Genomic DNA, 18424 nt, shown 5'->3' with positions numbered 1-18424 from the left:
ATAACCGCTCCCTGGTAGATATGAGAACAGCACTCAATAGTAAAAATTCAAGTCCCACTGTGACTCCTTTAGTTACATTGAATAAGGAAAACAATAGCTTAAATGAAAGCAGTTCCATAGTGAAGTGCTTTGCAAAGCACATGCCCAGGCAAGATGATCTGAGATGTCTACACACCAATATTAGAACTAAAAAAAGTACACTTATTGATCCAAGGATACAATTTTAAATGGTAGAATGAATTAAGTGCAATACACACAGTGTAATAAAGTAATAGAAACTATAGGATAATGAAGAAAACTGGAGAGCTTTCCAATGTGAATACTACAGTACGTCAATAAAAACTAAATTTATTCACACTGGAAGGCTCTCCAGTTTTCATCATTATCCTATGATACTACTGTGGAGATGGCTACTCTACTAAGCTGTTGATAAGCCTGACCATAAGTCATCTGGATCGGTTGGGAATTAATTGAATACATAATTAAAACCATACCATAAAAATGATTGGAGAATCCCTTTAAATGATCTTAGGGCAAGTTGCCCAAGACAAAACTCATCTTTTGTGGGCGACTTTATTTCCTCCAAATGCTTTCCCACTGGTGTTAAAGTGAATCACCAGTGGTAAACATACGGGTTGCTTGGCTTTCTGAAGTTGCCTCGCAAGGAACTCCAGAAAGCTGAAGCATTGCAGTTGTTTTACCACCAGCGATTCACTTTATCACTATCACTATCACTTTATCAGTGGGAAAGCATTTGGTCACCCTCATCTACCATTGGCCTTTAAGTTAAAATTTCTTGCACAAGAAATTGTGGATGAACATGAAAAACAGTGTATTCTTTGTCTTCTTTCACATTTTTAGGTAAAATACTATGGATTTCCCACGAGATTCATTTGGTGGGGGAGTGTGCAACGGATTCCCTTATGTTCAAAAGAAAATTTCGATAGTGTCAGAATGCCATGGACAGCAGATTTTAAGTGTTCTGCAGAACTTCAGAGACCAGAAAGCATTCTTTGATTTTAATATAATAGTGAAGGACCAGCTTATGCCTTGCCATCGGTGTATACTGGCAGCAAGCAGCGACTTCTTCAGGTATGTCTACCATTGTGCTACTTATCATTCACTGAGTGAGCATGAGCTTTTGTGTGTATGTATGTGAGGATTGTGTGTATGTATGAGAGGATTGTGTGTATGTATGAGAGGATTGTGTTGTTGAGGCTTGAAGAAGACCTGATCTTTGGAGAAGAGGAAATACTGTATAGTCACCCAAGCAACTGATTTAAAATTGCTCTTCTGAGCAGGGGGACCTAAACTGAAATCAGTAAACTGATGCACTCGAGAGTGCTTTTTAATTTTTTTTTAAAGGTTTCTGACATATTAGCAACTTTGTACAAAGTTATACTGCTAGAAAGGTTTCAACTCAACAGCTCTCTTTGAAGACTCATAGGGGCAGATTTATCGAAGGTCGAAGTGACTTTTCGAATCTAAAAACTTCAAATTTCGAAGTCATTGTTGGGTACTTCGGCCATCGAATAGGCCTAATTCGACTTTGACTTTGAATCGAATTGAAAATACTTTACAAATTCGACCATTCGAAAATTGAAGTACTGTCTCTTTAAAAAGCTTAGACTTCGACACTTCGCCACCTTAAACCTGCCGAATTGCTATGTTAGCCTATGGGGACCTCCTAGAACCTATAGCCAGTATTTGGCTAAGTTTTGAGAAGTCGAAGGATTTTTTTGTAAAATCGTACGATTGTACGATTATATCGTACAATCGTACGATTCGAAGAACGACCTTAAAAATTCTTCGACTTCGAATGTTGGACTACCCTATTTGATGGTCGAATTTCTACGTTTTTTTCACTTCGAAAATCGACCCTTGATAAATCAGCCCCCTCGTGTTGGGCCATGCACTTCAGTAAATCCTAGTAAATGAACCCTTGTTCATTCTCAGTTGAGCCAAAAGCCTGCTTTTCAGACGCCTGAACTGATAATATCTCAGAAACCAGTTAAAATAGAAATCAATTTATTTTATTTAATTTTAGACACCCGTTAAGCTTCTGCTGTTCCTGTCTGGCCAGCTTGTCAGAACAGTGGCGGGGTGGGTTCACTATTAAAAATTTATGCTGTAAGCAGCTACTAATATCATGAAAACTAAACTAATAAAAAAAAACTATTGGAATTACAAATGTGCTCAGAAGAGCATTATGGGTTGTTGTCTGGGTGGATACAGTTGCATTTTAGGGGTGCATTCATATTTAAAAGTTATTTTTATAAAAGGAGAATTAAACCTTAAAAATGAATGTGGCTAAAAAAGGCATTATTTATATACTGAACTTATTGCACGAGGCTAAAGTTTCAGCTTGTCAATAGCAGCAATGATCCAGGACTTCAAACTTGTCACAGGGGGTCACCATCTTGGAAAGTGTCTGTGACACTCACATGCTCAGTGGGCTCTGAGCAGCTGTTGAGAAGCTAAGCTTAGGGCTCGTCACTAATTATCCAGCAGAAAATGAGGTTTGTCTGTAATATAAGCTGATGCTACAGGGCTGATTATTAAATTCTGATGCTAATTGCACTGGTTTCTGTGCTGCCATGTAGTTATTATCTGTATTAATTAATAATTAGCCTTATTTTGGGACATTTCTATTCTACGTGTACTGTATATTGTGAGTGGGTCCCTAAGCTCAGTAAGTGACAGCAGCACAGAACATGTGCAGTCAATCAGCAGAAAAAAAGATGGGGAGCTACTGGGGCATCTTTGGAGACACAGATCTTTACTGCTAAAGGGCTGTGGTTGCCTTGGGCTGGAACCAAAAATATAATGTACAACATTTCTAGCTACTTCTTTAGTTAAGCTTTAGTTCTCCTTTAAAGGTCAATAAAGCAGCATTTCTTTTCAAACGTCTTTCTTTTTAAACGTCTTCTATTTATAGAAATCAGTTTCCATTTTGGATTATTAAATCTATTCATAAAGAACTTCTCCAGATTTTGTCACCAAAAGTTTGAGCAATAGGGCTAATTTACAAATGCAATTAAGGCAATGCAAGGGAACCCTGTAACTGTCATGAGCTTGGACCTGCTGGTAATTTCAGGGTTCCCTTCACAAGTAACCTGAGTCCAGCGAAGGGATGCTGATCCATTTACTGCTGCTCAGTGATCCCATTCAGAGAGATAATCATGATTTACCAAAGTGAATTCTAATTTGTGTCTTTATTGACATATCACATGCAGTTTGCATCACAAACTATTTAATAGGCATCCACAATGGTTCTGGAGTTCTCTCATAGGGGCAGATTTACGAAAGGGCGAAGTGACTAACGTTAGAGGAAATTTGCCAGTGCGACATCATTTTTTTACTTCGCAGATTTGCTAACAGGCGCAGGCGTAACTTCACTAGCGAAGGAGATAGACTCTAGTGGTAATCCACTCCCTTACGCCTGGCGAAGTTGCACTCTGGTGAATGGACGTAACTGCGCAAATTCACTAAGATGTGTATTTTACTGATCGTTACTCTTGCGCCAGACTTGCCTTCGCCACCTCAGACCAGGCAAAATGCAATAGAGTAGATAGGACTTCCTCAAAAAATTGTTGAAAAAAGTCCCAAAAAACGCTGGCGACTTTTCATGGTGATAGGCTGCAAAAGATCGTAAATTTTTTCTGGGGTACCTGGCTTCCCCCCTACATTTCCTAACATATGGCACATAAACTATACACTGGGCTCATGTGTAGGGCAATATAACAACTTTATTTTATTTAGGTTTCCCAGGCTTGTGTAGAGTAATGTATTTGCTGCAACATATACGACCATTGTACTTTAACTTCCCGCCGTATGCAAATTAGGCAACACTAGCGTAACTTCGCTTTGCTTGCCGCAGTAACGCTAGAGCAACTTCGCCAGCTTATGCCACTTATACGAGTTTAGCGTGGGTCCTACAATGGCAACATATTGCGGGTTAGGGTCAGGTGCACATTAAGGTTTTGCGGGTTTGGTTCGCATTGAGTTTTTCCTGACAAGCACATCACCAGTGGTCATATTTTGCTCTGATTTAGGCTCTCACTTAGGAAAGGTGCAAACTGGACCGGTAACACCATAATTTAAGTTTATTTTTTGTTTGTTCATGCATCACTTACGAATATTCTATTCAGCTTTAATAGCTGCCCCCAACATAGCATTTTCTTTATATAAACTATATCCAAGCCTCTGAAGCAGTCACACCAGTCAGTTGAACTGAAGAAGCTGCTCGGATGAGTAGTGAAACGTCTTCAATGATTACTCAGCAAGTCCAGTTGTTTTTAAATTTACCTATACTAGATATACCATGACCTGGATAAATGAAAATCTTCATAGTCAAGTAGTCACACAGTTTGTACTGGTGAAGGGTGCCATTATATTTATCTAATAGTAATAAATCTAAAGCAACTGGACTTTCTGAGTAATCTTAAATCCTTTTCACCACTCATTCGGTTGAGCTCAAGAGGCCACTTAGATGACTGGTGAAATGTTTTCAAGATTACTCTTGAGAGTCCAGTTTATTTAGATTTATTATTACTAGATATTAGAGGTCAATTATACTTTTCCAGGGGTGCAAGCGCTAACAGGGTCAGACTGGTGTGTCTGGGGCCCACTAGGAGTGTGACTGTCAGGGCCATTCATGCAGACTGAAGAGTCCACCTGGCACTCAATCTTGCACTTCCCTCCTCTCCTGGGATTGGGCTTGGCTGGGGGACAAAAGATAGGGCAGTCTGGGTGGGAGAGCATCTGGGTTGGCAGGGCCCATGAAGGCCAGGGACCACTGGGTTTTTTTCCAGTTTCCCACTGGCCCAATCTGACACTGTAGCACTAAGGGGGGTAAGAAGGAAAATCCAGAGTGAGAAGCAGAGCACGGTGTTACCAGTCACAGGAAGGGTCTAAATGACATGCAAGTTTTGGGACAGGTAGGAAGCTTGACGCCTACACGCCTCCTCCATACTCTGCTCTTGGATAGAGAAATAGAGCACAGAAGCTTGCAGCAAATTGTAAACCACAAAATGCAGTGTGAAAACAATGGCTGATTGTGGCCTTATTTGCACTTTGCACACTGCATTCTATTGTGTAAATGACCCTACTGTATATTATGACCAGGGTCAGACCCACTCACTTAATGAAATCATAAGCACAAAACAAAAACCCTGGTACCGTGTTAGCCAGTAGCAAAAATTACAAAGAAAAAAACCAAGGACCCTTTTGCCTTTGACTGTATTTTTATTTTTAGCCAATTTAGGTATCACTTCTACAATACTTTTTGTATTTGGTTTTTTTTTTTATTTGTTATGAATGAAATCATGGGAGCTTCTTCCTGACCTCTCACCATGATTGGCGCTGCAATGTAGAAGTACAAAGTATGTACGGGGGTTGTGGTGTCAGATATTTCATGCAGAGAACCTCATGACTGTGGCGACACTGATCATGACGTGAATGAATGAACAGCTTTATAGACAGGTATCATCATCATTACATTTTATCTAATTGCATTGTAATCCCTTTAATTTGTTTGGTGTTACTGACCCTTCAAGTTCTAAGAATACAGAAAGGAATGCGGGGCACTTGGAGGTTTCTTACTCTGTAGTTAGTTGACTTGATCGTGTTTTGCATACAGATCCGCATCTAAGAAAAACGAGTGCAGCTTTTGTTTTCCACCCAGGGGGACAGTGGTAGCATTAAAAGGTAAAAGTGGTTCCACTCCATATGTTTGCATGTTCTTCCACCAACAACAGCAATCCTTTCTTTTCTGAGATGAGTGGCCTGGTACCTGGGTGCTGTCAGGATATTCAGAAATAGCAATTGTGCTTAAAATTGCACTTTGCTCATTGCACTTGTGGTTGTAAACAATGCCTAAAGTGTTAATAAACTTCAAAAATATCAAATTGCTAGGAATCCCTCTGGATGTCCGAGTTCAATATTTTGTAATTCTGATCGTTTGAGTTAACTGTGCCCTGTGCATTATTAATAAATAATTGCCTTGTGGCATATGGGATATACTGGAAGGTTTCTATCTTCAATCGGCTCAACAGAAATCAGTGCAATGGGTGCCAACAGTCCTGACTGGATTCTGATGGAAGGTTCTGTAATGCACTGGCCCTCTGTGATGATCACGGGGCAGATTTACTAAAGGGCAAAGTGGCTAACGCTAGTGACTAAAAGGCGCAGGTGTCAATTAGCTAGCGAAAGAGACCGTCACTAGCATTCCTTCGCACTCTATCACCAGGCGACTTTTCGCTCTGGCGAATGGTCATTACTCCGCAAATTCACTAAAGTGCGGATTTTACTAAACGTTACCTCTTTTGCCAAAGTTGACTTTGCCACCTCAGACCAGGCGAAGTGCTAAAAAGAAGCTAGATCTTCCTCAATCACATCACCGAAAATGCATTAAAGTTCAAAAAACGCTGGCGACTTTACCTTTTTTGAAGCGGAATTGTCTGCAAAAGTCCTGAAAAACTTTTTTTGGGTAACTGTTTTTTTCCATACATTTCATAACATATGGAACATTTATTTTACAGTGGGCTCATGTGTAGGGCATTATATTAACTGTCTTGTCTTTATTAAGGTTCCCTGGACATTTGTAAGCAAAAGTGGTAACTTCAAGCATTTGTACCAACATTTATAACAACTTTACAACTTTAAATTACCCGCCGTATGCAAATTGACCTAAGTGCAAGATCACTAGAGAATATTCGCTAGGGACAAACAAACGCTAGCACATCTTCGCAAGCATTTAGTGCCCAGGATGAAACTCAGCATATTAGTGAATTGGCAGATCTTTAGCGCAGTTGCGCCTGGCGAAGTGGTGCGATGTGTGCAGAGCTGATGCTGACAAAAATTCGCCTTTAGTAAATCTGCCCCCAAGACTGCGAGTCTCTGTTTCACATTTGACCTGCTATACCCAACAGCTGCAGCTGCAAGGAATCACGTTCCATTCTACAAAGAAGCTGTTTGTGTAGATTCAAGGCTGCACAGTAACAAACTATGATTTATTTTTGCTGCATACTGGATTTAAAAAAAATTACTAACCACTTAGAGAAACTGAGGTTACGCAGTCAAGAGGCAAAAGAGCAAATTATTCCCAATGTAGCCTTTTAAAATATGCTAAGCATTAAAAAGCAAGACGAGTAATGCTAACTTCTATATTACACAATGATGCCATTTTTCATTCCCTGGCACAGCTCCATATTGTGCCGAGTCAAGGAGCCGATAAAACGAGAATTTAAAATGTATATAAACTTGCTCCACACAGTCACTTTTCTTTGCTTCTGTTTCTCCCTCTGACTTGTCCTCTGTGGTTTACGTTAATCCTGGAATTCAGTTCTAAGGGTAAGGCCACACTGGGCGTTTTGGGGTGCTACAATTTCAATATCACAGTCAGATTTGTGCTACTGATACTAAAATGGACGCTATTTTAAATTTTAATTTAATAAATAATAATAAAAAAAATATACCTGAAAACAATGTAATTTGATCAATGTTGAAAAATGAATCCCCCTCTGCCGGTCAGTTTTTCAGCTTTGGGTCTGCTCTTCTTCCATTCATAAGTTTCAAGCTGCCTGTACTGATCAGTGGTTCTTATCTAAATAACCAAACATTGCTTTACAGGTTGAGTTGATAACAGAAGGGTAATGATAACATAATACTTTATTGCACTGTTATTACACTGTTCACATTTGCTATAAATAACTGGTACACACCACATCCACAAGCCTCTTCAAGCCAAAGTCCTCTGTAGCACAAAGAAGACAGAGGCAAACAGATTCTTTGGTCCTACAACATTTATTTGCCAAGTGCAAATGTGGATTTTCCTTGCCCTGAGCAAATTAATGTATTATATGTCCCACCAAAGAATCTGTGTCCCATTTATTCTTTGTGCTATAAAAGAGAAAATTACACAAACCGACTCTTTTTTTCCTTACTTAAATTGATTCTGTCATTGGAAAACATGCTTATTTTCAAAATATTCAATATTGCTGCTCCAGCAGAATTCTGCATTGAAATCCATTTTTCAAAAGAGCAAACAGATTTTTTATATTTAATTTCTTAAATCTGATATGGGGCTAGACATGTTGTCAGTTTATCAGGTGCCCTTAGTCATGTGACTGTGCTCTGATAAACTTCAGTCACTCTTTACTGCTGCACTGCAAGTTGGAGTGATATCATCCCCTCCCTTTCTCACACCTCCAGCAACCTATCAGCAGAACAATGGGAAGGTTACCAGATAACAGATCCCTGACACCTGCATTGCTAAAAATGCTCCCATGCCCCTAGTGGTGGATATGAGAGCAGCACTCAATAGTAAAAATCCAAATCTGGCTAACCCAAGTTGTGACTCCTTTAGTTACATTGAGTAAGAAAATAAATAGCTTATCTGAAGGAAGTTCTGTTGTGAAGTGCTGGCTCTTTCTGAAAGCACAAGATCAGGCACAATAACCGGAGATGTCTACATACACACCAATATTACAGCTAAAAGATTTACACTTTTTGGTTCAGGAATAACATTTTATATGGTAGAGTGAATTATTTGCAATGCAAAAAATAAATAAACTTTATGTTTTTTGGTTCAAGCCCCCTTGGACATCAGACATTTGGCAAGGGCTGTCCATAGTTCATGAGAAGGTTATGGGTATATGAAAGCTTTGTTGTATCAGCTATTCAGCTGATACAACAGTGGATAACACACTATTTGACCTACATGCTAAATGTTCAGATGTATGTAAAAGAGCAAAGAGACTTTCTACCCAAATCTCACTGTAACAGGTCTTTAAGCTGAGCCTACCAACCAATGCTCCTGGCCGCACACTTTGAAATCCCCTGGCCTACATCAGAAGGTATTTAATACAAGTGTTCTTCTCTGCTTGTTAATAGGAACTCTTAGGGGGTAATTTACTAATGCCCAACTTGGGGAATATAAAATGATTGTCAGGAAGCCAAAATATTCTGATGCAGAAACTACATGTGTGTTGAGGAACTCCTACTACAGTCCTGACAAATGCAGCAATTAGGGGAAGATCATGATTTAATAAAGAGGACTCTTTATAACGTCTTTAAAAGATATTATACAGTCAATGGTTGGTAATATACAGTCAGTGGTTGGTCAGTCTTGGCCAGCAGCACATTGGACCCTGGTTGGGATCAAAACAATGGCTTCCTTAGTCAGTATCAGAGAGAGAGAAATCAAGGCTTTTTCAGGCTTGGAAAACCTGTAGACTGAGGAAACAACATTTACCAGTACAGGTATGGGATCCGTTATCCAGAACCCCGTTATCCAGAAATCTTAGAATCAAGGAAAGGCCATCTCACGTAGATTTAATTTTATCCAAATAATCCAGAATTTTAAAAACTATTTCCTTTTTCTCTGTAATAATAAAAGAGTACCTTGTACTTGATCCCAACTAAGATATCATTAATCCTTATTGGAAGCAAAACTAGACTATTGGGTTTATTTAATGTTTAAATGTTCTTCTAGTAGACCTAAGGCATGAATATCCAAATTACAGAAAAATATGTTATCCGGAAAACCTCAGGTCTGGAGCATTCTGGATAACAGGTCCCAGACCTGTACATTGTAGAATCCTACCTTGCCGCACAGCAGGTCTTTCCATGAGTGATCCGACGGATTTTACCTTCTGAGGGATTTGTGTTATATAAACTCATGCTCACTTGCTATGAATATGAACATGATAGATAAATAATATTAATGTTAAGAACATGTTTCTTATGTTAAAATGAGCTTGTGTCCTATTTACTGTATTTACTTTGGAAAACATTTGTTTGAAGAACTCAGGAAAGAAATATATTGCTCCTGTGAAGGCTTCTTAAAGGGCAAGAATATTATCCCTAACCAAAGGTGTGGGCTAATAGAGCCTGCACTCTGGTTGGGGATAACATTAGTTTTTTTTTTTAAAAAAAAAATTGCAACCGCCAGCGTTAGGACACTAGCACCGGGAGCTCTTTATGCGCATCCGTGTGCCCAACATGGCCGCTCGTACCTGGAGCTCCCATCTGGTTCGGATGGCCTAGTGCAGGCAGGGACAATCATTTTGAAAAAAAACTACTGTTGCCCGCACCTGTGGTTGGGGATAATATTTTTGTGCGATTTAAGGAAAGTATGTCTTCACCTTCTAATTTATATGTGGCTTAAGCAATATGCTATTTATATTGGCTTCTGTAGCCACTCTGTCTCACACAAGTCTTGTACAATATTATACAGCAAGCTTTCATTTCACGTCATTTGTTTGTGACCTTGCACAGCACTGGCTATGTACAAAAATGTCCTACATTGTCTTTTGTTTGCAAAGATTATGATTTATAATATTCTGTATGATAAAGTAGGTGACTTCATTCCTCGTCTAGAATATCTCCTTTCACAGAATACAATTTGCTGTAAAATTTTTATTTTAACTTTTATTATGATGCAGAAGAGATAACAATTGCTCTCAGAAAGTAGATTATTCCTGAGGCTAGAATGGTATTATTATTGTTATTCATCAATTACCTATCTCTTCAGACCCTCTGCTATTCATTGTCCAGTCTGTTTTTCAAATTTTTAAAGGGATTCTGTCATGATATTTATAATGTACTTTTTATTTCTAAATTACACTATTTACACTGCAAATAGTTCACACTACAAAATAAAATGTAATTCCTGAACCAGCAAGTGTATTTTTTTTAGTTGTAATATTGGTGTGTAGGCGCCATCTCAGGTAATTTTGCCTGGTCATGTGCTTTCAGAAAGAGCCAGCACTTTAGGATGGAACTGCTTTCAAGCGGGCATGTTTATTCTACACAATTGATTGAATGTGCCACAGTGGGACTTGGATTTTACTATTGAGTGCTGTTCTTAGATCTACCAGGGAGCTGTTATCTTGTGTTAGGGAGTTGCTATCTGGTTACTTTCCCATTGTTCTTTTGTTTGGCTGCTGGGAGGGGAGAAAGGGAGAGGGTGATATCACTCCAACTTGCAGTACAGCAGTAAAGAGTGACTGCAGTTTATCAGAGCACAAGTCACATGACTGGGGGCAGCTGGGAAACTAACAATATATCTAGCCCCATGTCAGATTTCAAAATTAAAGATAAAAAAATCTGTTTGCTCTTTTGAGAAATGGATTTCAGTGCAGAATTCTGCTGGAGCAGCACTATTAACTGATGTGTTTTTTTAAAAAAAAAATCCCATGACAGTATCTCTTTAAACTTCATGTGAAGATAAACTGGAACTTTGATAGGATTTTGTTGTGACTGTCATGTGAGTTTTAAATACTTCTAATAGTATAAACAGAGGTCTTTAGATCTTACTTAGGCTTATAATTGCAGAAGAAATGGGGTTGAGTCCCCTCAATATTTTTTTTAAATTTACCATTGTTTAAAAGTTAGATACAGATCTAGAGTTCATTATAGCAAAGGAAAATAGCAGTGGAGACATTGATGGGGATAGCTCAAATAATAAAGGTACTAGAAATCAGGACAGGTTGCAAAAATATGGAGACAGTGTATGAAATGTACTTTCACTAGTGCAAGGAGCCTAAATGGTGAGTGAAATAGATGATTTTTGAATGGTATTAGATAATTGGTAGTGCTGATAAATGATTAAATAAAGCTCATGACTAGGTAGTGAATAATGAAGGCAATGCCAGGTTATGAAGGGATGGGTTGGACAGAAAAGGAGGGGTTCTCTGTACATTAGGCTTTAACTTAAACCATGTATCAATGAAGTTACGGTAGTGGAGTGTATTGAAATAACATGTATAGAAACAAGGCAACAAGCAAAGTCAGTTGTAGCTCAATGCTACAGACCTTTTCATGTAAATGATAAGGAAGAGTCTCTGCTTCCATTGCAAATATAAAAGGGTTAGAGTTGGGGCAACTTTTAATCTTAGGGGGATTTTAATTAATCCAAATATTGACTGGAGTACTGCTATTGTTGATGACCCAACTGGACATAATTCTAAACGTCCATGTAACCACTAACTTAAATTAAATTAATTATACAGGTATGGGACCTGTTATTCAGACTGCTTGGGACCTGGGGTTTTCCGGATAATGGATCTTTCCATAATTTGTACCTTAATTCTACTAGCAAATTATTTACACATTAAATCATAACCCAAAAACTGGTTTTGCTTCCAATAAGGATTAATTATATCTTAGTTGGGATCAAGTACAAGCTACTGTTTTATTATTACAGAGAAAAAAAAAGGAAAAAAAATAAATGTGGATTATTTGGATAAAATGGAGCCTATGGGAGATAGCCTTTTCATAATTTGGAGCTTTCTGGATAATGGGTTTCCAGATAACGGATCCCATACCTGTACCACTTTAAGGTAATTAAAGTATTCCTGAATGCACAGATTAGGAGGAAATGTTAGCTAAAAACACAGAACAAAATATTTATCCTTTAAACTGATATTTAACCATTTGATTTATTCCCTTAGGAAAGAAATATTAAACCATTAAAGAGATACCTGTGCATTTTAGGATGAAGTTAATAGGAAGAAAGAAGAAAACATTAAAGGGGTTGTTCACCTTTGAGTCAACTTTTAGTATCATGCAAAGAGTGATATGCTGAGACAATTTGCAATTGGCTTTCATTTTTTATTATTTGTGGTTTTTGAGTTATTTAGTTTTTTATTCAGTAGCTCTCCAGTTTGCAGTTTCAGCAATCTGGTTGCTAGGGTCCAAATTACCCTAGCAACCATGCATTGATTCCCCTTTAAAGAGGAGACATCTCTGCTTTTAGAGCCTATAAATAAAGTTTTTAGGATAAAAACAATTAGGCAACAATAGAAAATAACTATTGTTTAATATTTGTATCACTATGTACTACTATAAACAGTATAATTAGTATATGAATATGAATTAGGTGTAGGTTACATCTGTAGAACCAAATACAAAAAATGCAATTCTGTTGGTTTTATGTAACTTTGTCCAGGTAAAAGTACTTAATTTAATATATATGATAGAAGATCCATTGTTATAGGACTACAGAAGGTTCAGTTAAAATACATTGTCAGTGGCCATGGCACTTTGACATGTCTGCAAGGAAAGTTAATCCTAACAAAGCTCCTGGGCTGGATAGCATACACACAAGTGCTTAGATAGCATCGTAAAGTTTTATCTGTGGCCATGATTTCTGATTTTCCCAGATTTTGCCAATCCATGTGATCCAGTGCAAGATAAAGTTCTGTTCAGTCATGTGTTCTGTCATGTGTTCTTGTAATATGTTCATAAATAACCTGAAGGAATGCATTGAAAACAATGGGGCAGATTTACTAAAGAGCGATGTTGCCATCGTTAGCGAGAATTCACCAGAAATCCCATTCACAGGGGCATCGCCAATTTACTAACAATCATATATGACAATTTGCTAGCGAAAGAGACCATCACCAGGCGAACGATCGTAACTCCGCAAATTCACCAAAGTGTGAATTAAACAGAACGTTACTCTTTCGCCAGAGTTTCCTTTGCCAACTTAGACCAGTTGAACTGATAAAACGAAGCTACATCCTCCTCAGTCTTATGTAAGTGATATCACATCCTGTATGCCGGAAAGTCATAACATTTGTAAAAAATGCTGGGGTCTTTTCATTTTTTAAAGCGGAATTGTCTTCAAAAATCCTAACTATTAGAGATTTTTTGTGTTAACAATTTTTTTTACCAATTTGAGGGGCATGACATATTTGTTTTAGGGTGGGCTCATGTCTAGGGCATTAGAGAATCTATTTTGCCTTGATTTTTCTTCCTTGGACATGTGTAATAATAAGTGGCTACTTCAAGCATTTTAACCAACATCTCTAATTAAGACATATATATGACCTATAGGTACCCGCCCTATTTAAATTGACCTTAGCGCAAGAGTACTATGAATTTTCGCTAGGCAAAATTGAATGCTAGCGAAAGATCAACAAGATATGCTTGTGCTCACAAATTAACGCTAGTGAAACTTCGCTAGCGTTTGGCTGCTGAGAAGCAACTTCTCATCTTAGTGAATTAGCGTAGTTGTAATTTTCACCTGGCAAAGTGGCGCACAGTGTGGCAAAGTGGTCACTATAGTGAAGTTGCTCTAATGTATCCGTGGTTACTGATAACACAAACGTATGCAGAATTAAAGCCATCCAAGATGTGTCCTCCATAAGATGGCAATAGACGCACTGATAATATGGTACAAAACAAATACTTTCAGAAGACTTGGATATTGGTCAGTTTTGCGATCAGGCTGGCCTGAAATATTTGATCAGATGCCTTTGAAGGCACCCGAACCTTGGTCATTGTTAGTGCTGAATAGTCAGATACTGGAAGATGACGTAAATTGTAACATCTATGGCCACCTTTACAGGGGGATATAGAAAACCTGGCACTGTGGGTGGCTCAAAGGTCGGAATGTTGTGGAATTTACTACCTTAAAGGCAAAAAATAAAATCCAATTTTAAGTTTTTCTAATGAAAAAGAAATCTATCTCCAAGATACTTGAGTTAAAAAATGTGTACCATTTTTATAAGAAACCTGATTGTATGCAGTGAAATTCCCCCTTGGTTTTACTTGCTCTGACTGCTGCAGATAGGAAACTGTCCCTAACTACTCTGCAGGGAAACTGATCATACTTTCAAACGGCAGGGGAAGGCCCCCCACCTTACTTCCCAGAACTTGAGAAGCTTTGTTTGTTTCCCTGTAGAGCAGCCGGTGACCGTGTAGAGATTTTGTATCCGTAGACTATTTTGATTATTTATGATGATCCCTACGCTTAACCTCCCAACAGAAGCCTAGACCACACTTAGCATGTGCGTAGTCTTGGTCTTGCAAAGATGTTTAACAAAGTTATAAGATGATGACCCCCTGTGGCCAACTTTAAAAGCATAAATCATTTGTTTTATTAGGCTTCTGGTGCAGTAAGTTTATGTTTATATTTAGAATACAAAATACAGCATTTCTAGCATTATTCTATTTTAGACTTTAGTTCCCCTTTAAGTGGTTGTAATGGCACATGTATTAGATTCAGAAACTGCTTTACCTTTTTATTCAGGATTTTTTCCCTTTTAAGGCAAATTGGATATAAATTCAACTAATATGTATGAAACTATGTGACTTTAGTTACTTTTGTTTGTGTGTTTACAGAGCTATGTTTGAAGTAAATATGAAAGAACGAGATGGAGGAAGTGTGACGATCAGCAACCTATCATCAAATGCTGTGGCTGCCTTTCTGGATTATGCCTATACAGGCAAAGCAGAGATCACAGATGAAAATGTGGATATGCTCTTCCAAATGTCGTCCTTTCTTCAGGTGCCGTTACTTTCCAAAGCATGCTGCGATTTTCTAATAAAAATCATTGATATAAATAACTGTTTGCAGCTGTTGTCCATATCTGAGAGTTACGGGTCAACACGGCTTTTCAATCATGCCTTAGAGTTTTCTCTGCAGCATTTTTCCTTGTTGACACAGTCAACGGATTTCTTGGAACTGAATATCGGGGTTCTTGAAAAATGTCTTGAAGATGACTTGCTGAACGTCCCTGAATAGGAATCCGCATTGGTTGCTGTTTTTGCCTGGACCAAACACAGTTTGGATGAGAGGGAAAGATTCTTTTCTCGACTATTAAGAACTGTAAGGTTGCATCAGTTGTCCCTGTCTACCCTGCGAAATATTCTAATCTCAGAGGACCAGTTATTAAAAAGCACAGATTGCTTTTCAAATATTAACTCTGCCATAAAACGTGTAGAAGATGCTTGTGGATTATTTCCAGATGCCCGTCTTTCTACAACTGAGAAGTATATTTTTGTCCACAAAACTGCTGAAGATAAAGAGAAGCAATACACTTTTTGTTACAATTTAAAAATGGACAAATGGTTGGAGCTTCCTCACATACATTTGCCTGATCTACCAGGCTCCAGCCTATCAAGTTATGGGGAGAAAATTTTTATAACTGGGGGGTGTAAAGGACATTGTTGCAGAGGAGTAAGACTTCATATCGCTGAGCCATATCACGATGCTACTGACCAAACTTGGTGCTATTGTCCAGCAAGCAATAATTCCTCTTTAGTCCCTGCCATGAAGAAGCCGAGGACAATGCATACATCTGTCATGGCACTCAACCAATTATTTGTGATTGGCGGAAAAACGAAAGGAGCACAAGACATAAAAAGTCTTTTAGCTGTTGAATCTTATAATCCTCTTGATAAAGAATGGAAATCTGTAAGCCCCTTGCCAAGAGGAATATACTACCCTGAAGCAAGTACATGCAAAAATGTCATCTATGTACTGGGTTCCGAGGTTGAAATAACTGATTATTTCAACCCTTCTCTTGATTGTTTCTTCAAGTATAATACTGAGACAAATCAATGGTGTGAGCTTGTAGCAGAGTTTGGGCAATTTTTTCATGCAACATTAATCAAAGCCGTACCGGTAAATAATACATTATACATCTGTGATCTTTCAACATACAAAGTATACAGTTTTTGTCCAGAAACTTGTATTTGGAAAGGGGAAGGATCTTTCGAATGTGCTGGATTTAATGCAGGGGCTGTTGGGATTGAAGATAAAATTTATATTTTAGGAGGTGATTATGCCCCCGATGAAATCACAGACGAGGTGCAAGTCTACCATAGCAACAGATCTGAGTGGGAGGAAGTCTCTCCAATGCCACGGGCTCTCACTGAATTTTACTGTGAAGTCATTCAATTCAATAAATATAGGGATCCCTGGGGAACAAGCCATTTGTAAACATATCTATTATGGATGAAAAAAAAGAATGACATGGTAGCATCGATTTTAGTTTTGTTTTTTCAAAAGATTTTTGCATATGCTGAAAAAACATTTTATAATTTAACTTGCACTTTACACAAAATATTTGTTAACATGCATGTATGTTATCCATCAAGAATAGTTGTGTTTTATTTGTTAGATAGAAATCCCAGTACATTTGTAAAATTGTATGTGTGATCTGATAACCCTAAATTATTTAGAACATTACAGTGTGTGAATATGTCTATTTCATATTTGCTGCATGTTATGAAGTAGAACATTCTGAGATATTTAAAAGCTATAGCTATTTGAGTGCCCAACATTTTTTAGAATTTGTGTGCCTTTAGCCAATAACATGTTCATATGTTGCCAACTTTCAAATGATACGAATACTACCAATTCCTCTTGTTTAATGCCCAAATTCCTAAAATGCACAAGAAATATTTATTCAAAATTATATTTAAAAGGAGAGAAAGAAACCTTGTTTGAAAATGTTTAGTTTGTTAAATTACCATCCCCCACTTGATAAAAATTTCCAATGCTACTTGGAGAGGAACCTTTTTAAGACCAGTTCATTAATTTCAAATAATTCATTTGCCACTTCTTAATTCATTTAATGATTTTATATATAATCATAGGAGTACAATTCTGTGTATGACAATTAATTACTAAAACCTAAATCAATTAATCCAGATAATTATTAAAAAAGTGCAAGTGCTTTATAATTGATTATGAATTAATTAATAAGTTACGATTCACAATTATTTAAAACAATTAATAGATGGATTCAAGTATAAAAACTAAACATTTCAAACAAGGTTTCTTTCTCTCCTTTTAAATATAATGTTGCCAATTTTGACATGGTTTGCATAAGCAACTTCAAGGGGATTATTTACTAAATTCTGGTTGGGCTTTTTGAGGCAAAACTCAATTTTTTTGGGTTTCTATTTTAAAAATTGAATTTTTCAAGATTTATTAAAGCCGAATGCAGCAAACGGCCTGAATCAAAAAATGTACAATTTCAGACCTGCTGAGGTGTGTATACGTCAATGGCAGAGGTTCCTATCCTATTTTGACGTTTCTGTGGTCTGCTCTGGAATTAGCCCGAAAATCCTAACATTTTGGAATTTTCAGGCAAAAATCCAAAAAATTCTGGCTTTTCAGGAAAAAAAGTTTATACTCAAACTGATTAAATCAAGCTTTTTTTTAATTATAAATAAGGTAAAATTGGGTATTAGATCTTGGTTGCGGTTTTTTTATTTAAAAAATGAGATAAATTTGGATTTTTGTAAATAGCCCTCCAAATGTAGAGGCCCATTTGAGGAAGAAAAGTCAAAATTGCGGATAGACAAAACACACATGTATAGTGTATTTACAGTAAGTAAAAACTCTGAAAGCACAAATAATTGTGCTTGCTTTTTGTTACATAGGAAAAGTCGCAAAAAAAAGAAAAGTCGCAGTGTTTGGTTAATTTTTCCATGAGACTGAAAATCTCAACTGATTTAATAGATTGGGAAAGTAAAATAAAGTTGCTGGGAAATCTTCAGAGACCATTCGATAGGATTTGCGATTAAGTTTTAAAAAACTATTCTCGATAATATTTGCATTTGTGGGTTTCTACCACTTTTTTTTTGCACTTGGTTACTCACATTAACTTCTGGTACA

At 37.5% G+C, this 18424-nt stretch overlaps 1 protein-coding gene across 1 annotated transcript in view; it reads left to right on the top strand.

Moving 5' to 3' along the window:
* The window catches only part of LOC108704681 (kelch repeat and BTB domain-containing protein 3), a 52440-nt gene extending 34567 nt beyond the window's left edge, over window positions 1-17873 (top strand). The window contains 2 exon segments of the mRNA XM_018241368.2: window positions 862-1092; window positions 15136-17873. Coding sequence (XP_018096857.2) covers window positions 872-1092; window positions 15136-16738 — 1824 coding nt within the window. The 5' untranslated portion in view covers window positions 862-871 and the 3' untranslated portion in view covers window positions 16739-17873.
* The last annotated feature ends 551 nt before the right edge of the window (window positions 17874-18424 follow it).

The sequence above is a fragment of the Xenopus laevis genome, chromosome 2L (assembly GCF_017654675.1).
Source record: "Xenopus laevis strain J_2021 chromosome 2L, Xenopus_laevis_v10.1, whole genome shotgun sequence".
Taxonomy (NCBI): Eukaryota; Metazoa; Chordata; class Amphibia; order Anura; family Pipidae; genus Xenopus; species Xenopus laevis.
Note: the sequence above shows the minus strand (reverse complement) of the source record. Positions and strands in the feature narration are given on the sequence as shown.